Source organism: Carya illinoinensis, chromosome 15 (assembly GCF_018687715.1).
Source record: "Carya illinoinensis cultivar Pawnee chromosome 15, C.illinoinensisPawnee_v1, whole genome shotgun sequence".
In the NCBI taxonomy this organism is placed as follows: domain Eukaryota; kingdom Viridiplantae; phylum Streptophyta; class Magnoliopsida; order Fagales; family Juglandaceae; genus Carya; species Carya illinoinensis.
In genome coordinates this window covers 43651974-43674933 of record NC_056766.1, presented here as the reverse complement: position 1 = coordinate 43674933, position 22960 = coordinate 43651974, and the positions used below count along the sequence as shown (strand labels likewise).

Here is a 22960-nt window from a genome sequence, read left to right as displayed (position 1 = left end):
ATCAAATTTTTTTTTTAAATATGATGTATTAAGTAAATTTTTAACAAGAATTATTTTATTATATCCATATATTTTTTAATTATTAATTCGACATTCTAACTTAATATGGTATATCTAGATCTATTAGAATTAACTTCAAAATATATATTCAGAAATTATAAATATTTTATATGTTGGCCTAAATGAGGTGAGTAGTGTTAAATTAAGTACTAACTAAACCATTAAATTCATCATTTTTCATTAGGGGCAAGCTTTGAAGAAAAAAATCTATTTGCAAGTTGATAATTATTTATTAACACATGACGTAGCATACCATAAATATAGAAGAATTATTAATGTTTAAAATTAAATTACTTTAATAACTGAAAAAAATGCCACGGAAGGTAACTCTTTTGCTGTAATAGAGTCAAGACATTAAGGACATTAAACGCCAAAGACCCTACCCATGCAACAATTTCTTCTTATACGTACGTAACCTTTTCTTTATGGTTTAAAAAAGAATCATGCTACTTCTTTCAATGATGGTCCCGATATGGATCTCGACATAATTTTTTTTTTTTTATTTAACGATTAAGGAACTGTATTTTTAATGATATTATAAATTTTTTATTTTTTAAAAAATATTTAAAAATATAAAAAATATATATAACAAAAAAATATTTAACTTTTTCGAAACAATTTATCAGACAACATTCTCAATGAGTTAGCACGACTTTTAAAAAAGCATACCATGTGACGGTGTGGGACATCAATGGATGCAATAATTATGGACCTTACGGTACTCTTGACTAATAGAATCCTGACCCCAATCATGGTGTACAGCTTGAACGGTACGCTGAAAGTAAAAAACAAACAATTAAAAAGTTGGGTTGCAAGGTTGTTTGTTTGTTTTTTTTTTGTTGTTGTCAGAAATGATAAAATAACAACCTCTTACTTAATAAGTTTTACACAATTTATTCATAAATATTATTAATAATTTTAATAATTTTCCTATTTTTCCTTTAATTTTAAAGTGTCTGAATTTTAAAAATAATATTATTTTACTATGCAGCAGTATTAATGCATGCACAGTTGTCATTGTACCACAATACAGTTTTGTTTTTGCCGTACACACGAGAGTCACGAGAGCATCGTATGCACATGGCATCTCTTAAGTTTGAAGAGTTGCCAGGGAATTGCTAAGAAGTTACTGAACATCTAATTTCTTTTAATAATTTAACGCGGGATTGACTCAATGACTTTATTAACTGAAATGCGTATGGTATAGAAAGAAGCAACGACTTGTCTTTTTAAGGAGAGTCGAGGGTGTCTAACTCTCTATATCCAGTAAAGTAGACTGATTAGGCATTGCATACACACGTCCACCGACTAATTTCTTTCATGGCCTCTTCTTCATCCTCTTTTTCAGTCGCATCTCCATGGCTCTACGATGTCTTCTTGAGCTTTAGAGGAGAAGATACCCGTGATACTTTTACTGCCCATCTTAACCATGCTTTGATGGAAAAGGGAATCCGTACCTTCATAGATGAGGATGAAGTTAAAAGGGGTGATGAGATTTCACCAGTACTTCTCCAAGCCATAGAAGATTCAAAGATTTCCATCATTGTATTCTCAGAAAATTATGCATCGTCAACATGGTGTTTGGATGAGTTATTGAAGATTCTTGAGTGTAAAAAGTCAAGGCAACAACTAGTTCTACCTGTGTTTTACCGAGTAAATCCATCAGATATTCGACATCAAAGAGAAAGTTTTGGAAAAGCATTGACTGAACATGCAGAGAAATTAAATGGAGACATGAAGTTGCAGATGTGGAAGGCAGCCCTACGAGAAGTTGCAAATTTGTCCGGAGACCATTTGACAAATGGGTATTTTTAACTCTGACTAATTGCTTAATTAATTTGTGCCTTCCATTCTATGTATATATCACTAGCCTGCATCTTGTGTATATATATAGTACTCCATACGTATCAACTAAACTTATTATTTCTTATTTAGCATTTTTTTTTTTGTTTATCAATTTTTACATATTGAATTTTCAAGAAAATAAAATTTAAGTTAATTAGAAGTCTGTATTTTGAAGAATTTAATGTTCATTCGGAGGAGGGGAAAAAAGAATCAAGAAAAATAATTGAAGTACGTTGTCATTTATTATAAATTTTCTGGCTCCTATAAATAATAAAATAACTAAATATATCAAAATAATTTAGTAGTGAAATAAATTTAATAATGAAAGGTTCTAGCAGAACGGAGATCGAGAACTAACTTGCGATCAACTCATAACTCATCAGCTCTGCACTTTTAATTTTATTTTAGTTTATTTTCGGGTTGTGGGAAAAAATTATTTACATTATGTTTTTCGTGCGGAGAGCTATATTCATTAATAAGTTTTCTTTACATATATATAGGAACGAAGCTAAATTCATTGAAGGAATCGTTCAAGACATCTCAAGATTTATAGAAAGTGATTCATATTTACCTGTTGCGAAGTATCCGACTGGCTTAGACTCCCAGTTACGGGATATCATGAATTTGCATTTAAGTCTTGGGACAAATGACGTACGAATGGTAGGGATCTTAGGACTTGGGGGAATTGGTAAAACATCTCTAGCCAAAGCAATTTGGAACTCGATTGCTTTCCGATTTGAAGCTAGTTGTTTTCTTGCAAATGTCAGTGACCATTCAAATCGAGGGCGTGGTTTGGTGCGATTGCAGGAGACCCTTTATTCTAAGATCTTTAGAGGTCGAAGCAGTTTGGAGATTGATAGTATTGATTCAGGAATAAATATAATAAAACGCATTCTTCATTCTAAAAGAGTTCTTTTAATTCTTGATGGTGTAGACCACATCACCCAGTTAGACACATTAGCAGGAGCTTGTGATTGGTTTGGTGAGGGAAGTAGAATCATCATCACGACAAGAGATCAACACTTGTTGACTGCTCATGGAGTTGATTCAACATACAAGATGAAGTCATTGAATTATCATGATGCTTTACAACTATTTTGTTGGCATGCTTTCAAAAAACAGAAACCGGTTGTGGGTTATGATAAATTTGTAGAACAAATCATAAGTTATGCTGGGAGCCTTCCACTAGCTTTAACGGTGCTTGGTTCGGATTTATATGGTAGAAGTGAAAGTGAGTGGAAAAGTTCACTGGATAAGTACAAGCAAATCCCTCACCAAGATATTCAAAAAATACTTCAAACAAGTTATAATAGATTAAGTGAAGAAGAAAAGAATGTTTTTCTTGACATTGCATGTTTTTTCAATGGACAATTACAGCTTGACGATGTCATTATAAAGATACTAGATAGTTCTGGTTTTCGTCCAAACTTTTCGATCCCAAGGCTTAGGGAGAAGTGTCTTATTTCGGAGTTTGAAGGAAAATTGCAAATGCATGACTTGTTACGAGATATGGGTAGAGAAGTTGTTCGACAAGAATCGCCTGAAAATCCAGGAGCACGTAGCAGATTATTCTTTCATAGAGATGTTCGCGAAGTACTGGAGGATGATATAGTAAGTCAGATCAAAATCTCTTTCAATTAAACATTGATTCTTTAGCACATGTGACCTATACGTGTGTGTATATATAAATATATGAATAAATGAATATAATTTAATTTTTGATTTTGTTGGGTCACTTAAACATGCATTGTCTTCCTATGCAGGGAACAAATAGAGTCGAAGCAATTGTTATTGATTTTCCTGAAGGTGATGAAATAATCCACTTGAGTCCCAACGCCTTCAAGAATATGAAAAGACTCAGATTATTTAGATGCAGCAATGCATCCTTTTCTGGCGAACTTAATTGTCTACCTAATTCAATAAGAGTGCTTGATTGGCTTAACTGTCCTTTACAATCTATGCCATCTAAATTTCGTGGAGACAACCTCTTTATTCTACAAATGGTCGGTAGTCACATCCAGGAGATATGCTTCGAATTTAAGCTACAACTATTATTATTTTCAATATTTCTTTCTTTAAACTTAGTTTGATGTTATTTTCTTTTTTACAGAATCTCATGGTTATGAATTTTCGTGGTTCTGAATTCTTAACGAAAATCTCGGATATTTCAAGATGCCCAAATTTGAAACAAATGGATTTTAAAGATTGTAAAAATCTGGTCAAAGTTCATGATTCTGTTGCATCCCTTGCTAAGCTTGTTAGTTCGAATCTTAGTGGATGTAACAACCTAAAGAGATTTCCAAAGGAACTTGTATTGAGAGATTTGCAATTTCCTGATGCCCTTCATGGAAGTCAACTTTCTAGCAGTGGCATCCGACGTTCTAAACTCTAGTCTTGGCCAAAATATGGAGAGTTTTCTAATAAAATGATTACATTGGCCTAGGCAAAGAACTGAGGTTGAGACTTTGAGCTACAGTATTTGTAAAAGTTTTTCCATCTTTGATGAGCGACTGTTAAAAGTCTTCTGGATTATTTTATTATTATGTAACTGACTCCTGGTTTTCCTCATGAATCTCCTTTCTCCCAACACTCAAACTGTAGTGTGGAGGATTTAGTAGACACAATAAAGAGTTTGGAAGGAAATGTTCATCATTGTTATGCAGAAACTATCCATCTTAGTAGTGACAATTTTATGAAACTAATATTGTTGGATGCATGCTTCGTTATAGAATTTTTCATCAACGAGTGGGGCATGTTATGGTCGCCTAAAGATAGAGTATTATTGAAGCCAAGGCTGGCAGATGCTATACAAAGGGACTTGAGATTATTTCAAAATCAACTTCCTTGATTTGTTATGGATAAATTATTCAACATTAATGCATCAGAATTCGACAGTGTTGTGGACATTCATGTTATTGGTTTTTCTACCTTTATTAGCACTGATTGGTTTAGGTTTACTTATCACCAACAGATAAATGGGTTAAGATTGGGTTGGTTGAGTTGGCAGTTATTTTGATCTACACTCCATATTAAAAAATGGGTTGGATTTTATTTGCAAAATATTAAAGAAAAAATTAAGTGAGGGCTTTCAGTCTTTTGGTGCAGGTGTTCAGAGAGTCGAAAGCAAACTTTATTCTCTCTTCTTCTCCTCTTCGTCTTCTCTCTTCTCTACATTTTCGCTCTTCTTTTCTTTTGTTCTTCATGTCTTTATTCTTTCTATTCATATTTTTTTTCCTTTATTTTTTTCTATTCAAATTTATTTTTCCAATGCCACCCTTTATGTCACCAAACAAAGGCCATCGCCTCCCAATCTCCTCCACTGCGCCTTAGATGCTGCGGATTTGAACCCACTGTAGCTCAACACTCAGATCTACCACCCACTGCAGCTTACCACTCAGATTAACCATGGATCTCAACCAGCCCCTCAGATTCATTGTTGCCCTCTCTTTTTCACTTATATACAATCGTCGTCATCCTCCACAAATCACCGATCATACACTTTTGGGCCATTGGGTTGCATTTGAGCTCTGTTTTGTGGTATTGAGATAAAGTAGACCTAGTCACCCTCCTTAAACTCCGTCTCTACTCTATGATGATCTGCAAATATTTTCATTCGGTTTTGAGCCACCGTGAGTTTTGCTTCAAAAGTTGGAGTATTTGTGTTCTATTTCTAAGCATGTGGTTTACGGTGTCATTGTTGGAAGTCCCCAGAATGTAGGTTAGCAACTGAGGGGGTGGGTACCTATAGAGATCTCCTTCCAAGCTTGTTGTGGTATGGGCAAGGGTTGTAGTAGCCCCGTTGGAGGTAAGGTTTCGTATTCAGAGGCTTGGCAGATATCACACTCTCTTACCCGCCTCTTTATCTCATTCTTCATGCCCTTCCATACGAAGTCTCTTTTAGCCCTCTGGTACGTCTTAAGGTACCCCGAGTGTCTAGCCATTGGATCCGAGTGCATATAGTGAAGGACTTTCCTTTTGAAATCTAAGTCTGGCACCACCATAATCCAACCCTTCTTGAGGAGTAACCCTTGCTGCATTTTCACCCCTTTTGGAACCTCATAATTTTTCTTCACCTTTTGTAACAACTTAGTAAACATAGGTGAGAGTTTATAACTCAACTTCAATTCCTCCACCCATTTGGGACTTGGGAAGTAATTAAGGCCAGTACCCCTTCTATCTCCCCCTCATCATCTTTTCAAAATAGAGCATCAACCACTTTATTTTCCCTTCCTTTCTTATATTCTATTGTAAACTCATACCCCATCAACTTGGTCAACCATCGCTGTTGTACCTACCCTCTGCTTCAATAGAAACTTCAAGGCCTGTTGGTCTGTTTTTTTATCATGAACGACTGGCTTAAGAGGTAGGGTTTGATACCATTTGTTATGAACCCACTAGGTAGAACTCACCCTTGAAAATCGGCTAGCAAGAGAAGGGTGCCTAGGGACTTATAAACCACCAACCAATCCCATACTTAGTTGATGTGGGATCCTAACCATCTACTTCAGATCTGTTCAAAATCATGTGTTCATATTTTGTATAAACATCCGAGGAATGAAACTTTTATTTTGCGAGATCTTACATTGGGTTATTATTAGTAGTATTATTTACATGTTGTGATAGATCTATTCTATGCATCTTCTCTCTTTTGGTCTTTGTGTCTTCAAAACAAGCAGCACCAGCAACCACAGAGCACACTGGACAGCAACCCTCCTTCAAGCACCACCTCTCTCTTGACTTTTCCATAGCAGTCGTGTAGTCATCGTAACTTCGACCATATATATATATATGTATGTTGATGTCGTGTTTCAGGTCCTAAGCAATTCCATAGAACCCAAGCGTAGGGGGACCTGCAAGAAGAGCAAAGAGTGGACTTTGGTGGAGCCCGTAAATCCTCCGATGCTAAAGTCAATCGAAAGTTCTTAGGTGAATGAAGTTTTGAAGTGAAAAGAGAGAATCCCCCGCTCTAGCGATGGGTCGGGGTATTTATACCTAGCTTGGGCTCTGCTACTACAGTGTAGTGCCATGCCGTGGTCTTCTCGTCCTAGAGGTGCACCGTTGTGTGTTTGTGTCTCCTGACACACTTTAAATACGACGTGTCTATGGATGGGGTGCCCATCACTGGGCATGTCTAGTTGCCGACTTACTGCACGGTCTCCTGTCTATTTACCTTTTGTTAGGTCCTAACTCCCTGGTGTGGCCTCGGGTGGTTCGGGCCCATAATGGGCCTCCTGATCAGCTATTGACCTTAACTTGGGGACCCTTTTGTAAGGTAGAGGGAGTTACTGGGGTAGGCTAAGTCCTTCTCCTTCCAGCCCCCCATTCGTGCCGTCACTTGGGCCCCTACCCCGAGCTGCAACTGATTTCCTTATTCACTTTGGTTTGGGGTTATCAAGAGGTCTTGGGTCAGGCCGTTGGGCTTGGGGCCCTTTTCTAGTCACATTACCCCACGAATTCTCATCAGGGTAAGTGGTGGGATGTCAAGATTTTCTTATTTCCTCACAGGTGCTTTGGCATTTCAGATAGGGGGAGGGGGGGTTGGAGGTGCACCCCTCGAGTTTCCAACCCCTCTAGCAGTTAGGCGTAGGCTCGGCTTCCCTTTCCTCGTCAGTAACATGTCTGTGGTCTCACGCGTCTTCCCCTCTCGCCTTTTCCTCTTTCTAACTTACCATTCAGCTGGGCTTTTGTGCCACCTGTCCCTCAGGCAATGTGCATCTCCTTGATTATGGCACTGCCATACCTGACGGCAGTTGATGGGACAAGTTGGCTACTCGATTACTTGCCTTCTCGAGAGCTCACTGGCCTGTGCTTGCCACGTGCCTGACACCCTTTCCTCTACTTATGCCGGTTGGGATTCTTGTGTCGCTTCGCTGACACCATTTATGATAGTGTTGCTCTGTTTCCCTTGCCCTTCTCAGGCGTTCATGGCTATATAAGCCTCCCCTCTCCTTCCTCCTTTCACATTTATGCAACTCCTTCTCCAAAGCTCCTCCTTCCAGTGTTTTCTCTATTGGTCTTCTCTCCTTTGGCCACAACACCTCCTTTTTCCTCTAATTTTTCTTTCTATCCATTTTCGTTGCTCATTCTTCCTTCATTCTTATGGCCCTGAAAGCTTCCACCACCACCCTTGTCCCTTACTACAATGGAAAACGCTGGATTTCGTGGGTGACCAGCGGGGACCTTCATGCCTTTGGATCTGGTACGGTATTTCTCGGTCGGCCATTCTGAAGATTCCTCACCCTCAAGAACACGCCATGTCTTCAGATGGGTCGGCGACTCAGCTGACCCTTTACCCCCTAATGTTCGCTAGTGGGGTTTGTCTCCCATTCTGTCATCCCCTTCTTGAAGTTCTTCACTATTTGGGGTTGGGTCCCACCGAGCTCAATCCCAATGCTTGGAGACTTCTGGTGTCCAATTGCATTGTTGTCAGGAAGGCCCTCTCCCCGGCGGGTGAGGTATATCCTGAACTAACGTGCTCGGGAGTTCCTATTGGTGTACCGCATCAACCACCACTCCAGAAACCTTTGTGGCTGGCTTCCAGGCTAGGGTCCCAGGCCAAAGGATAGCTATGCTCGAGTCTCGACATTCGAGTGTCAAAGATCACACTCGAAAATTTTTCTTTGAATCGGGCTCAGGCTGGGAGTTCCCCGAGGAAGAATTAGCCTAGCTAAAGTTCCCCATCCAAGCTAGCTGGGGGCTCCTCCCTTCTTCACAAAATCTGGAGATCAGACTGACTCTGGAGGAAAAGGCGCATGATGCTAAGGTCATGGCCTGGACATAGGCCCACGAGATTGAATCAAACACCAATGTGACCCTTTCCGACAGAAACATACAGGAGTTCTACCCATCGCCCAAGAGCTCTCCCTAAATTGGCCGGGTCTCCTTTGACTGAGGATCTTCTCCCAGAGGGCGAAAGAGGATGGCAGACCCTTCTCGAGACTAAGCCAAACATACAAATGCACGCCACGACCCACTCCACGAGTCCTCCAGGAGTGCCGGCCCTCGAGAACATTCTACTAGCGGGGAAGGGTGGACCGAGCCCTTACATGTCCAGGCCCCATCTCCCCCCATATGGGGGAGGACGATGTCGTACCAGGGCGAGTCGAGTGCCGCCGCTGGTGCATCTTCTTCGACAGCCCCTCGCTCGATCCCCACATAGTTGACGACCGTTGGGTCCTAGTCTTCTGCAGGCCTTCGCCCTACCCCTGTTGAGCTGCCACTTCCTCTTATAGGCCGCCTTCTTTGACTCCTTTGCGCACCTCCCCCCACGTGATACGAGTGGGATGGAGACGTTTGAGTCCTTCAAGGACACTCTGAGGAGGGAGAAGAAGAAGAAATAGAAGAAGAGGCCATAGAAGAAGAGGGAGGCAATGAAGAAGACAAGAAAATGAGGAAGAGAGGGATGGAGAGGAAGAGGAAGAAGAGAGGGACGAAGATGAAGAGGAAGACAAAGAAGAAGAGCAGGAGGAGAGGGCTCCTGAGGGGAGCGAGGAGGAAGCGCTAAGGAGCCACTCTTGCTCCCCTCATTCCCTCGATGCAGGTCAGGATGACGAGGTCCTCTGCCACACCCATCCAGTTGTGGTGTTGAGCGATGGTGACGATCCTCAATAACTAGAGCCGGACGTTAGCTGTGACTCTCATAAAGGGCTATTTTCCTAAGCTATGTTGTCGAGCCGTCCAGGCTACTCGAGAGGGGAAACAGGGGTGTTAGGATCGGGCCACTCCCTACCCTTGGGCCCTGCCAACCCTCCTCATACAGCTGGAATCGAGGCGGGCCAGGGTCCAGAGTCAGATCTCAAGAAGGCCCGTGTGGCTGCTATCGAAAGGACAACTCGGAAGCTACATCCCATCTTCGCTCAAGTATAATCCCGTATACCTCTCCCCTACTTTGCCTCCTGTTGAACCCAAGGTTTCAAGTTTCATGTGATTATAAATCTACACATGGATTTTGATGATAACAAATGAATTCAAAGAATAAAGGAGTTTCAAGCTCAAGTTGTCCACACAATGGAGTCAAGCACATCAAAGAACCAAGCATGAGCAAGAAGGAAATAAGTTCACATTAAAGTCATAGAGTAATGTTGTAAATCTCTTAAAATTCGAAATTAGGATTAATGCTCAAAATTAATATTTTATCATAAAGCATTAAAATACATTTTCCACATGTGCATGAATATTTTTTAAAATTAAATTTGAAAATTTTGAAAGATGATTGATTGTCATCTTTTACATGTGCATGCCTTGATTAAAGGGTTGAACTTTGAAAATATTAAAGATGATTGATTGTCATCTTTTACATGTGCATGCCTTGATTAAAGGGTTGAACTTTGAAAATATTAAAGATGATTGATTGTCATCTTTCACATGTGCATGTTTTATTTGAATATTTTCAAAAGTGATTGATGCTTTTTTTTAGACTTATACAAAAGGTAGATGATTTTGTTTGAAAAATTTGAAAAGTAAAGTGTGCTCCTTTTGTCATATACAAAAAATAAAAGATTAGGTTTGAATTTTTTGAAAAGGAAAGTGTGCTCCTTTTGTCATATGCAAAAAGTAAAAGATTAGGTTTGAATTTTTTGAAAAGGAAAGTATGCTCCTTTTGTCATATGCCAAAAGTAAAATATTAGGTTTGATTTTTTTGAAAAAGTGAATGATGTTGTCTTTGACAATTGAAAAAGAAGAACCTTTTATTTGAATTTTTTGAAAAAGTGAATGATGTTGTTTTTGACATGTGAATCTTTTTTAATTTGAATATGAAGTCTCATATGCCTATAAATAGATCATTTGAGAGCTTCACATTTACAACACCAAGAGCATACAACATTCATTCAAAGCTTTCATTCTCTCTTCTCTAAGCATTGAGCCTTAATCCTTGTTCATTTTGAGAGATATAGTTTGCGCTGTATTGTTCTTATTTCACTCATTGAGGAGTGTTTTCTGATAACCTACCCACTATCAGCTCTTGTATCAGAAAAAGGGTGTATATAACCCTTGTGTGTGTAGAAAGTATTCTACACGGAGAATAGTTGAATCACCACGTGTAAGGTGATTGCAAGTGTAGAGGGTGTTCTACACGGATCCTTTGTAGCGGTGTTGTTCAAATGTGTAATAGGTTTCTATCTCCACCTGAAGGAGGTTGAATAGTGAATTTGGGAATCCTCAAGGGGTAGCTTGAGGCGAGGACGTAGGCAGTGGGGCCAAACCTCGTTAACATACTGAGTTTGCTTCTCTCTTACCCTTACTCTTTATATTTATTGCTATTTCATATTTTGCTTATATTTTATATTATATATTTGATTTTATAATTGTTATTTTTTTAATACAACTCAATTCACCCCCCTCTTGTGTTAGTCATCTGGGCAACACCTCCGAACACCTAAGTGTCCTTTTCTAGCCCACTTCTTCTGCTTACATGCGTTGTTGTTATTGTTGGTTTTTTTTTTTTTTTTTTTTGGGGGCAGGCTGCTAACCAATTAGCAGCTATGGTTGATAAGGAGCTCGGGGAGTTGTCAGAGGCCAACCGTCAACTGGCCTCCTTGGTCTGTTTCGGACATTATAAGTTGAAGCAGGCGGTTTGGCAAAAACGAGGAGCTCGAGTCCAATCGTCAGGGCTGGATCCGTGAATTATTAATATTTAAAATTAAATTATTTTAATAACTGAAAAAATGCCACGGAAGGTAACTCTTTTGCTGTAATAGAGTCAAGACATTAATAACAATAAACGCCAAAGACCCTACCCAACAATTTCATCTTATAGGTAACCTTTTCTTTATGATTTATGAAAGAATAATGCTACTTCTTCCAATACTGGTCCCAATATGGATCTCGACATAATTTTTTTTTATTTAATAATTAAGAAATTATTTTTTAATAATATTATAACTTTTTTTATTTATTTTTTAAATGTTTAAAGATATAAAAATATAAAAAAAATATTTAACTTTTTTGAGATAATTTGTCGGACTGCTATAATAATGGTGTACAACTTGGACGGTATGCTGAAAGTGAAAAAGAAACAATTAAAAAGTTGGATTGCCAAGAAGTTACTGAATATATTTCTTTCAATAATTTAAGGCGGCATTGACTCAATGACTTCACAGTCCTCAAGGAAGTTGCCATGAAGATACCTGAAATGCGCATGGTGCAGAAAGAAGAATGGACTTGTCCTTTTCAAAAAAATCGATTGAGTTCAACTTATTTGTTGAAGTTTATTTTAGGAGCTCATATTATTTTATCTGACTTTATCTCTTAACTGAGATTTAGTTTGATAGTAAAAAATTTTGAGATGAGAATTTTACGTTTTAAGATAAAATATTAAAATATTATATTTTAAACTATTGTTTTGAAATTTAAAAAAGTTAAGAAAAATTTAAATTATTTATTATATTTTGTATAGAGATTTAAAAAAATTATAATGATGATATGAGAATTTTAAATTTAATATGAGAATTTTTATGTGCCAAACTGAACCTTAATTATCAATTTTATTTCAATTTATCTATTTTTAACTTTATCTCTTGATTTAATTTTTGATCGTGATGATTTGATCCGACTGACACCCACCAACTTAGGGCAATTTGTTGGACAAGAATGCTTATTTTTTTAAAAAAAAAAGTCAATCTTATCAATTTTTTTTTTTTTTAAATATGATGTATTAAGTGAATTTTTAACAAGAATTATTTGATTACATCCATATATATAATTATAAATTCGATATTCTAACTTAATATGGTATATATAGATCTATTAGAATTAACTTCAAAATATATATTCAGAAATTATAAATATTTTATATGTTGGCCTAAATGAGGTGAGTGTTAAATTAAGTACCAACTAAACCATCAAATGCATCATTTTTCATTAGGGGCAAGCTTTGAAAAAACCAATCTATAAATATAAAAGAATTATTAATATTTAAAATTAAATTATTTTAATAACTGAAAAAATTGCCACGGAAGGTAATAGAGTCAAGACGACAAGAAACGCCAAAGTAAAAGACCCCACCCAGCAATTTCTTCTTATACGTACCCTTTTCTTTATGGTTTTAAAAGGAATAATACTACTTCTGCCGATATAGATGGATTTCGATATGGTCTTGACATAAATTTCTTTCAATAAAATTTTCATCTTATTATTTAAAATATATCATCAAATTTTTTCTTTTATTTTACATACTCAGTTTTACAATATATCATACATCAGTTTATCTATTTTTTTCTTTATATTATTTAAATAATATTTTTTTTAATTTTTTTTAAACATTTCATTTCTATCAATAAATTTGTAATATCCATATATTTTTTTATATTTACAATATATTATTATATATAATGTAACATAATTCAGTCCTATACACACAAAATAAAATTATATAAATTAAATAAAAATTTAAAATAAAATCAAATATGAAAAAAAAGATAAATAATATTTCCAAGATATTTTTTAGAAAAAAATAAAATTGAGGTGTTTTAAATGATAAACAAAAGAATTTGTATTGAAATGTGAAAAAAGTAAAAGGAAGTGATGGAATAAATGAAGTATAAATAATTAAAAAATTATATGAAGGATGAATAGTACCCACTACATGTAGCGGGTTACTGTATCAATTTGTATTTTACAAACTCTTATACATAATCCAATTGTTTATTATATTTTGTATGAAAATTAAAAAAAGTTATAATGATTTTAGATGAAATGAGATGAGATTATTTGATTTTTGGCAACCAATCCGGGCCGGGTCGTGCTCATGTCGTGTCAAGACATGTACATTATACTATATGGGTCAACCCAAACACGACCTGTTAAGGCTATCGCGTCAAAATCTCAAATCCAAACACAACCCATTAACATAACGGGTTGACACGACATGATCCATTTTGACCCGTTAGTGAATACAAAATAAATTGACCTGACTTGACCCAACATTTTCAACCCATTTATGTTAATGGGTTGAATAGACTCATTTCAACCCGTTTGACTTGATTGATTTTATATAAATAATATCTATCAAAAATTAAAAACTGACTACAAGTCCAAAATTACAATCTAAACAATAAAAATACTCTATGAAACTATTTCCATAAAGCTTGTAAGAAAAATCAACAAAATGAAACTTGTATCGAGAATCCAATATAACTGCTATAGACAATAACACATTGAACTCATATTAATATTTCTCAAACTTAGCAAGCATTTGACAATACATTTTATTCATGCAGTCATCTTCACTTTCAGGGTGCTCCTTTAATGTCAAATAAATCAAAAACACTATTGGAAAGTACAAATTGACTGTAAGGTAATTGGTTTCAGAAAAGTCACAAGTGACATCATAAAAAACTTTCAATAAACTGTTAATCTTTTCCACTTTTTTCCACTTAGATATTGATGGACAATGCTTAAAATTGAAATCGGTCAACTCCAAATGGATAAAGGCAAAACGATAGAAAATGGCACTCTTAAATATAAGAAAAATAGAATTTCATCTAGTGGAGACATCCTATCTCAACCATTTCCGAGTCCAGAAGATAGAATCTTGTAAATGAAAACACATCAAACATTAGAACAAGAGAGAACACAGACCTAACCGAGAAACTCGAACAATTAATAGAACAAAGTGAGAAAATCAGATAAATACAATCCTAATCAAAGTAGCACAAGTTTGAAGGCAAAACCTTATAAGCTCGCTGCATAGATCAAACCAAGAAATCAGATCAATTACTGGAACAAAGTGACAAAATCAAATGGATACAAACATTAGAGCAGCACAAATTTAAAAACACTAAAGCCAATACAAACTATTTGCAAAATGCCGGCTTTATTGATTATATATTTATATATATATAAATATAAATATAAGTAAAATGCGGCTTTATTGAATTGCAATTTTCACTTTCAGAATTGAGAGAGACCATCTATTTAAAACTACTTCTTATTTTCTTTTCTTTGTTCAATTTGGATATAAAATAAATGTAGAATACTGGAATATAAAATAAACACCTAATTTGTAGTTTAAGAGGAAAAATTAATCAGCCAAAAAGAGTTGTATTTTTCCTCTCTATTCTTTCATTTGGTGTTCGTATATGAACAAAGTTGATCTTGTGAATAACTTGATTTTTGTTTTTTGTTTTTTAGTTTGTGGAATAAAAGAGAGCTTTTGGTATAAGGCACTACAATAGAGTTTTAATTTTGTGGGATTTTATTAAGAGAAATAATAACTCATGTTCCATAAATAAGAATATAAGCGATTAATCAAAATCAAGAATAAAATGAGAATAATAACTATTCATGAGGTAGAGAAATAAAACTTTATTTTTATTAATATTACATATTTAGTTATATATATTTATTTAGTGTGATTTATATAGAGTTATTCAAATATATTTTTAAAAATTAAAAAAAAATCAGAAAATTATATCCTAGTATTTTACTGAGTTCAAATATTTATCTTTTTGATAATCTTTTATTCCAGATTTGTAAATTCAAATTTATTATAAAAATTTAATTTAATTTATTATAAAAATCTAATTCAATGTGACATTCGAAGCGAATTGAGAATCGCGTGAAAGTTTGAGGGGGCAAAGTGAAATTTTTTCTTAGAGGTATTTTTGTCTTTGTAAGTGAAAAAACTGCACGTGCTCAATTTCGGTCTAATTTAACGTTGATGATAGATGGAAGGGGGAATTGAGAAATTTTGAAAGTAAACAGGTCCACTTTGATGCAATCGTTAGTTTTGAATGAACATTATGAATTGAATGAAAGTTCGATGAGATAAAATATAATTAATCCAAGAATTATTAACGTTTAAAACTAAATTAATTTAATAACTGAAAATAAAATCGCATCATTCAAATAGAGAAGAATTAAACCGAATCCTGGCGTTTACATTTGAGAAGATCAATTTTTTGTTTAAAAATAATATTCAGCTAGCCCTTTCAACTCAATAAATTTAGTCAATCATATGATCTAAAATTAAAAATACTGTTCATTTATTAAATTCACTATTACATTTTATTTGATATATTAGTTTTTCTAAATTTTAACTAGCCCACTACTAATGTTCTAATAGAATCAAGACATTAAGGACAATAAACGCCTAAGACCCTACCCAACAATTTCTTCTTATACGTAACCTTTTCTTTATGGTTTAAAAAAGAATAATGCTACTTCTTCCAATTATGGTTGATCTCGACATAATTAATTTTTATTTAATAATTAAAGAATTATGTTTTTAATGATATTATAAATTTTTTATGTTTTTAAAAAAATATAAAAAAATATTTAATTTTCTCAAAACAATTTGTCAGACTACATTCTGGGTTAGCAAGACTTTTAAAAAAGCATATCATGTGATGGTGTCGGACTTCAGTGGATGCAAATAATTATGGACCTTACGGTCCTCTTGACTAATACAATCCTGACCCCAATCATGGTGTCCAGCTTGGACGGTATGTCGAAAGTAATAAGTTTATTTATTTATTTATATTCAGAAATGATAAAATGACAACCTCTTCTTGATTAATAAGTTTTACACAATTTATTTATAAATAGTATTAATAATTTTAATAATATTTCTTTAATTTTAAAGTGTCTGAATTTTAAAAATAATATTATTTTACTGTATAGGAGTATTAATGCATGCGCAGTTGTCATTGTACCATCTTGTTTTGTTTTTGCCAGAAGTACTCATGAAGGCAGTGTCTGAACATGGCATCTGTCATAAAGTTTGAAGAAGTTGCAAAGAAATTGCCAAGAAGTTACTGAACATCTTTCATTAATAATTTAACGCGGTATTGACTCAAGTCTTCAAGGAAGTTGTCCTGAAGATGCGTATGGTGTAGAAAGAGAATGGAATTGTCCTTTTCAGGAAAATCCATTCAGTTCAATTTGTCTTATCAAATATTTTTCAGGTATCTCTATTAATTTTCTTTCTTATCTCAAAATTAAATTATAAGTCGCTGATTCGAGGCTTACAAATACTCACCCACTTGAGGGTAATTTTTTTTTTAAAAAAATATGATGTATTAAGTGAATTTTTAACAAGAATTATTTGATTACATCCATATATATATATATATATATATATATATATATATATTAATTATTAATTTGAAATTCTAACTTAATATGGTATATATAGATCTATTAGAATTAACTTCAAAATATATGTTCAGAAATTATAAATATTTTATATGTTGGCCTAAATGAGGTGAGTAGTGTGTTGGATGATAAATAGTAAAATTCTTAAAATTAAATTATTTTAATAACTGAAAAAACATATGCCATGGAAGGCAATCTTCTTCTTCTTTCTTTTTTTTTTTTTTTTTTTTTTTTTTAAAGCACGGAAGGTAATCTTTTGCTGTAATAGAGTCATGACATTAAGGACAAGAAATGCCAAAGTAAGATTCTACCCAACAATTTATTGTTATACGCTTTTCGATGATATGAATCTCTATATATATTGGTTTCGACATAATTGTTTTTTCTTTAATAATTAAAGAAAAGCTTTTTAGTGATATTATAAGAGCATTGTTAATGGATCGATTACGCATATATAAAGGATAATTTTAATAAATATAAGATGAATTTAAATTTTAGCTCTTCCAATTACATAAGTCTCCTAATTGAAATAGTTATTTTTTTATTATATATTAATAAATTAAAATAAAATAAATTTGACTTTAGTTATTCACATTAAATATTCACATTAGATTATCCATTTATTTATTATATAGAAATAAGTAATTAATAATTTCAAAAATATTTAATTTTTTAATTTTTAATCTAATGTCGACAATTTTATTATCTTAATAGTTAAAAAGTATAATATTTTTAGATTTAAATAATCCGATAATAGTGCTCTAAATAGTTTTATTTTTAAAAAAGTATTTAAAATTTTAAAAAGAATGTATGAAAAATAAGACTTTTCGAGATAATTTGTTGAACTAGTAGCACGACTTTTAAAAAAGCATACCATGTGATGGTGTGGGACATCAACGGATGCAATAATTATGATACTCTTGACTAATACAATCCTGACCCAATCATGGTCGTACAGCTGGGAGGGTTTGCTCAAATTAAAAAAGAAACAATCAAAAAATTGGATAGCATTTTTTATTTTATTTTTAGAACTAATAAAATGACAACCTCTTAATTAATAAGTTTCACACAATTTATTCATAAATATTATTAATGATTTAAAAAAATTTCTGAATTTTTCTTTAATTTTAAAATTTCTAAATTTTAAAAATAATGTTATTTCATCATTATAACTTTTTCATACAAAATATAATAATAATTTAACTTTTTCAAATATTAATTTAATTTTTTAAAATTTTAAAATAATAATAATATTTTATTCAATTTATCTAAAATTATCTTATTTTATCTCTAATCCAAAAAATATGTCATCTCAAGTCTGAAGCAGTTGCAAGGAAATTGCCCAAAAGTTGCTGAACATTTTTCTTTTAATAAATTAACGCGGCATTGACTCAATGACTTCACTAAGTCCTCCAGGAAGTTGCCAGAAGATATCATTAACTGAAAGGCGTATGGTGTAGAAAGAAGCATAGACTTATCTTTTTAAGGTAGTCGATGATGTCCAACTCTCTACATTCAGTAAGCAGACTGGTCAGGCATTGCATACACACGTCCACTGACTAATTTCTTCCATGGCCTCTTCTTCATCCTCTTTTTCAGTCACATCTCCATGGCTCTATGATGTCTTCTTGAGCTCTCCTCGTGATACTTTTACAGCCGATCTTAACCATGCTTTGATGAAAAATTTAATCCGTACCTTCACAGATGAGGATGAAATTAGAAGGGGTGATGAGATTTCACCAGTACTTCTCCAAGCTATAGAAGGTTCAAGAATTTCTATCATTGTGTTATCAACAAATTATGCATCATCAACATGGTGTTTGGATGAGTTATTGAAGATTCTTGAGTGTAAAGAATTAAAAAAACAAAAAGTTCTACCTGTATTTTATCACATAGATCCATCAGATGTTCGACATCAAAGGGGAAGTTTTGGTGAAGCATTAGCTAAACATGCTGAGAAATTGAATGTAGACATGAAGTTGCAGCTGTGGAAGGAAGCCATTAAAGAAGTTGCAGCTTTGGCCGGATTCCATCTGATCAGAAATGAGTATTATATTCTAACCACTTTTAATTATGCCTTACATTGATCAATATTACCTTTTTGCCCCCATTCTATTTATAAATCATCAGTGTGCATGAACTTTGTCCAATACGGAAGAAACGAATCACAACTTGATCAACAGAAATATATAAATCATGTTTATCATTTTTTCTTATCTATCATGAACTCTTAAGCATTGATCAATTTTCGAGAAAATCAAATAATTTTAAAGTTAATTAGAAGACTTTATTTTGAAGCATTTAATATGGTTCCAAACATCTAATCTTTTTTCTAAATTAAGTTCATTTCTAGGACCGTATAAAACTTACTGAGGGCTCGTTTGAAGAATGAGATGAACATTTTATAAATTTGTAAGATAGCTTGTGAATAGTAATGAGATAATTTTAGTTAGTAATTTTTTGAATTTTAGAAAATGAGAGATAAAAATTTGAATAAAAAATATTATAAAGTTAAAATATTGTTAGAATATAGTTTTATAATATTATCTTTGTTTGGTATTTAAAAAAATTGAATTGTTTTTTATTTTTTGTTAGAAAGTATTTTAAAGAAAATAAAATTTTTATAAAATTTTTTCAAGAAAATAAAATTTAAGTTAATTAGAAGTCTGTCTTTCGAAGAATTTAATGTTCATTCGGAGGAGGGGAAAAAAGAATCAAGAAAAATAATTGAAGTACATTGTCATTTATTATAAATTTTCTGGCTCCTATAAATAATAAAATAAATAAATATGTCAAAATAATTTAGTAGTGAAATAAATTTAATAATGAAAGGTTCTAGCAGAACGGAGATCGAGAATTAACTTGCGATCAACTCATAACTCATCAGCTCCGCACTTTTAATTTTATTTTAGTTTATTTTCGGGTTGTGGGAAAAAATTATTTACATTATGTCTTTCGTGCGGAGAGCTATATTCATTAATAATTTTTCTTTACATATATATAGGAACGAAGCTAAATTCATTGAAGGAATCGTTCAAGACATCTCAAGATTTATAGAAAGTCATTCATATTTACCTGTTGCGAAGTATCCGACTGGCTTAGCCTCCCAGTTACGGGATATCATGAATTTGCATTTACGTCTTGGGACAAATGACGTACGAATGGTAGGGATCTTAGGACTTGGGGGAATTGGTAAAACATCTCTAGCCAAAGCAATTTGGAACTCGATTGCTTTCCGATTTGAAGCTAGTTGTTTTCTTGCAAATATCAGTGACCATTCAAATCGAGGGCGTGGTTTGGTGCGATTGCAGGAGACCCTTTATTCTAAGATCTTTAGAGGTCGAAGCAGTTTGGAGATTGATAGTATTGATTCAGGAATAAATATAATAAAACGCATTCTTCATTCTAAAAGAGTTCTTTTAATTCTTGATGGTGTAGACCACATCACCCAGTTAGACACATTAGCAGGAGCTTGTGATTGGTTTGGTGAGGGAAGTAGAATCATCATCACGACAAGAGATCAACACTTGTTGACTGCTCATGGAGTTGATTCAACATACAAGATGAAGTCATTGAATTATCATGATGCTTTACAACTATTTTGTCGGCATGCTTTCAAAAAACAGAAACCGGTTGAGGGTTATGATAAATTTGTAGAACAAATCATAAGTTATGCTGGGGGCCTTCCACTAGCTTTAACAGTGTTTGGTTCGGATTTATATGGTAGAAGTGAAAGTGAGTGGAAAAGTTCACTGGATAAGTACAAGCAAATCCCTCACCAAGACATTCAAAAAATACTTCAAACAAGTTATGATAGATTAAGTGAAGAAGAAAAGAATGTTTTTCTTGACATTGCATGTTTTTTCAATGGACAATTACAGCTTGATGATGTCATTATAAAGATACTAGATAGTTCTGGTTTTCTTCCAAACTCTTCGATCCCAAGGCTTAGGGAGAAGTGTCTTATTTCGGAGTTTGACGGAAGATTGCAAATGCATAACTTGTTACGAGATATGGGTAGAGAAATTGTTCGACAAGAATCGCTTGAAAATCCAGGAGCACGTAGCAGATTATTCTTTCATGAAGATGTTCGCGAAGTACTGGAGCATGATACAGTAAGTCAGATCAAAATCTCTTTCAATTAAACATTGTTTCTTTAGCACATGTGACCTATATGTGTGTGTATAAATAAATATATGAATAAATGAATATAATTTATTTTTTGATTTTGTTGGGTCACTTAAACATGCATTGTCTTCCTATACAGGGAACATATAGCATTGAAGCAATTGTTATTGATTTTCCTGAAGTTGATGAAATCATCCACTTGAGTCCCAACGCCTTCAAGAATATGAAAAGACTCAGAGTATTTAGATGCATCAATGCATCCTTTTCTGGCGAACTTAATTGTCTACCTAATTCAATAAGAGTGCTTGATTGGCTTAACTGTCCTTTACAATCTATGCCATCTGAATTTCGTGGAAACAAGCTCTTTATTCTACAAATGGTCGGTAGTCACATCCAGGAGATATGCTTCGAATTTAAGGTACAACTATTATTATTTTCAATATTTCTTTCTTTAAACTTAGTTTGATGTTATTTTCTTTTTTACAGAAGCTCATGGTTTTGAATTTTCGTGGTTCTGAATTCTTAACGAAAATCTCGGATATTTCAAGATGCCCAAATTTGAAACAAATGGATTTTAAAGATTGTAAAAATCTGGTCGAAGTTCATGATTCTGTTGCATCCCTTGCTAAGCTTGTTAGGTTGAATCTTAGTGGATGTAACAACCTAAAGAGATTTCCAAGGGAACTGCTGCTGAGATATGTGCAATTCCTTGATGCCCTTCATGGAAGTCAACTTTCTAGCAGTGGCATCCGACCGGCTAAACTCTAGTCTTGGCCAAATTATGGAGAGTTTTCTAATAAAATGACTGCATTGGCCTAGGCAAAGAACTGAGGTTGAGACTTTGAGCTACAGTATTTGTAAAAGCTTTTCCATCTTTGACGAGTGACTGTTAAAAGTCTTCTGGATTATTTTATTATTATGTAATTGACTCCTGGTTTTCCTCATGAATCTCCTTTCTCCCAACACTCAAACTGTAGTGTGGAGGATTTAGTAGACACAATAAAGAGTTTGGAAGGAAATGTTCATCATTGTTATGCAGAAACTATCCATCTTAGTAGTGACAATTTTATGAAACTAATATTGTTGGATGCATGCTTCGTTATAGAATTTTTCATCAACGAGTGGGGCATGCTATGGTTGCCTAAAGATAGAGTATTATTGAAGCCAAGGCTAGCAGATGCTATACAAAGGGACTTGAGATTACTTCAAAATCAACTTTCTTTATTTGTTATGGATAAATTATTCAACATTAATGCATCAGAATTCGACAGTGTTATGGACATTCATGTTATTGGTTTTTCTACCTTTATTAGCACTGATTGGTTTAGGTTTACTTATCACCAACAGATAAATGGGTTAAGATTTTGAAAATGGGTTGGCTGAGTTGGCAGTTATTTTGATCTACACTCCATATTAAAAAATGGGTTGGATTTTATTTGCAAAATATTAAAGAAAAAATTAAGTGAGGGCTTTCAGTCTTTTGGTGCAGGTGTTCAGAAAGTCGGAAACTTTAGTCTTTTTTTTTTTCTCTTTCATCATCTCTTTCCTCTTCTATCCGAAAGCAAACTTTTTTCTCTCTTCTTCTCCTCTTCGTCTTCTCTCTTCTCTACATTTTCACTCTTCTTTTCTTTTGTTCTTCATGTCTTCATTCTTTCTATTCAGATTTATTTTTCCAGTGTCGATTTTTTTTCCTTTATTTTTTTCTATTCAAATTTATTTTTCCAATGCCACCCTCGATGTCACCGAACAAAGGCCATCGCCTCCCAATCTCCTCCACTGCGCCTTAGATGCTGCGGATTTGGACCCACTGTAGCTCAACACTCAGATCTAC

At 33.9% G+C, this 22960-nt stretch overlaps 1 protein-coding gene across 3 annotated transcripts; it reads left to right on the top strand.

The window, feature by feature from the left end:
- The first annotated feature begins 1271 nt into the window (after positions 1-1271).
- On the top strand, positions 1272-22221 carry LOC122297218 (disease resistance protein Roq1-like). 3 transcript variants are annotated; one of them, XM_043107198.1, is made up of 4 exons: positions 1272-1865; positions 20006-21116; positions 21269-21547; positions 21616-22221. In XM_043107198.1, the coding sequence occupies exons 1-4, from the start codon at positions 1381-1383 to the stop codon at positions 21895-21897; spliced, it is 2157 nt and encodes a 718-aa protein (XP_042963132.1). In that variant the 5' UTR covers positions 1272-1380; the 3' UTR covers positions 21898-22221. The 3 variants fall into 3 exon arrangements, with proteins under 3 accessions (XP_042963132.1, XP_042963134.1, XP_042963133.1); XM_043107199.1 differs by lacking the exon at positions 1272-1865 and adding an exon at positions 18392-19048; XM_043107200.1 differs by lacking the exons at positions 20006-21116; positions 21269-21547; positions 21616-22221 and adding exons at positions 2406-3516; positions 3669-4156 and having other exon boundaries at positions 1279-1865.
- Positions 22222-22960: the final 739 nt, after the last annotated feature.

Excerpts from the sequence above, each read along its gene's own strand:
- LOC122297218 (XM_043107198.1), top strand. The coding sequence starts at position 1,381 with ATGGCCTCTTCTTCATCCTCTTTTTCAGTCGCATCTCCATGGCTCTAC. Across the intron at positions 21,117-21,268 it reads AAGTACTGGAGCATGATACA|GGAACATATAGCATTGAAGC; the intron begins GTAAGTCAGATC and ends CTTCCTATACAG. Across the intron at positions 21,548-21,615 it reads AGATATGCTTCGAATTTAAG|AAGCTCATGGTTTTGAATTT; the intron begins GTACAACTATTA and ends TCTTTTTTACAG.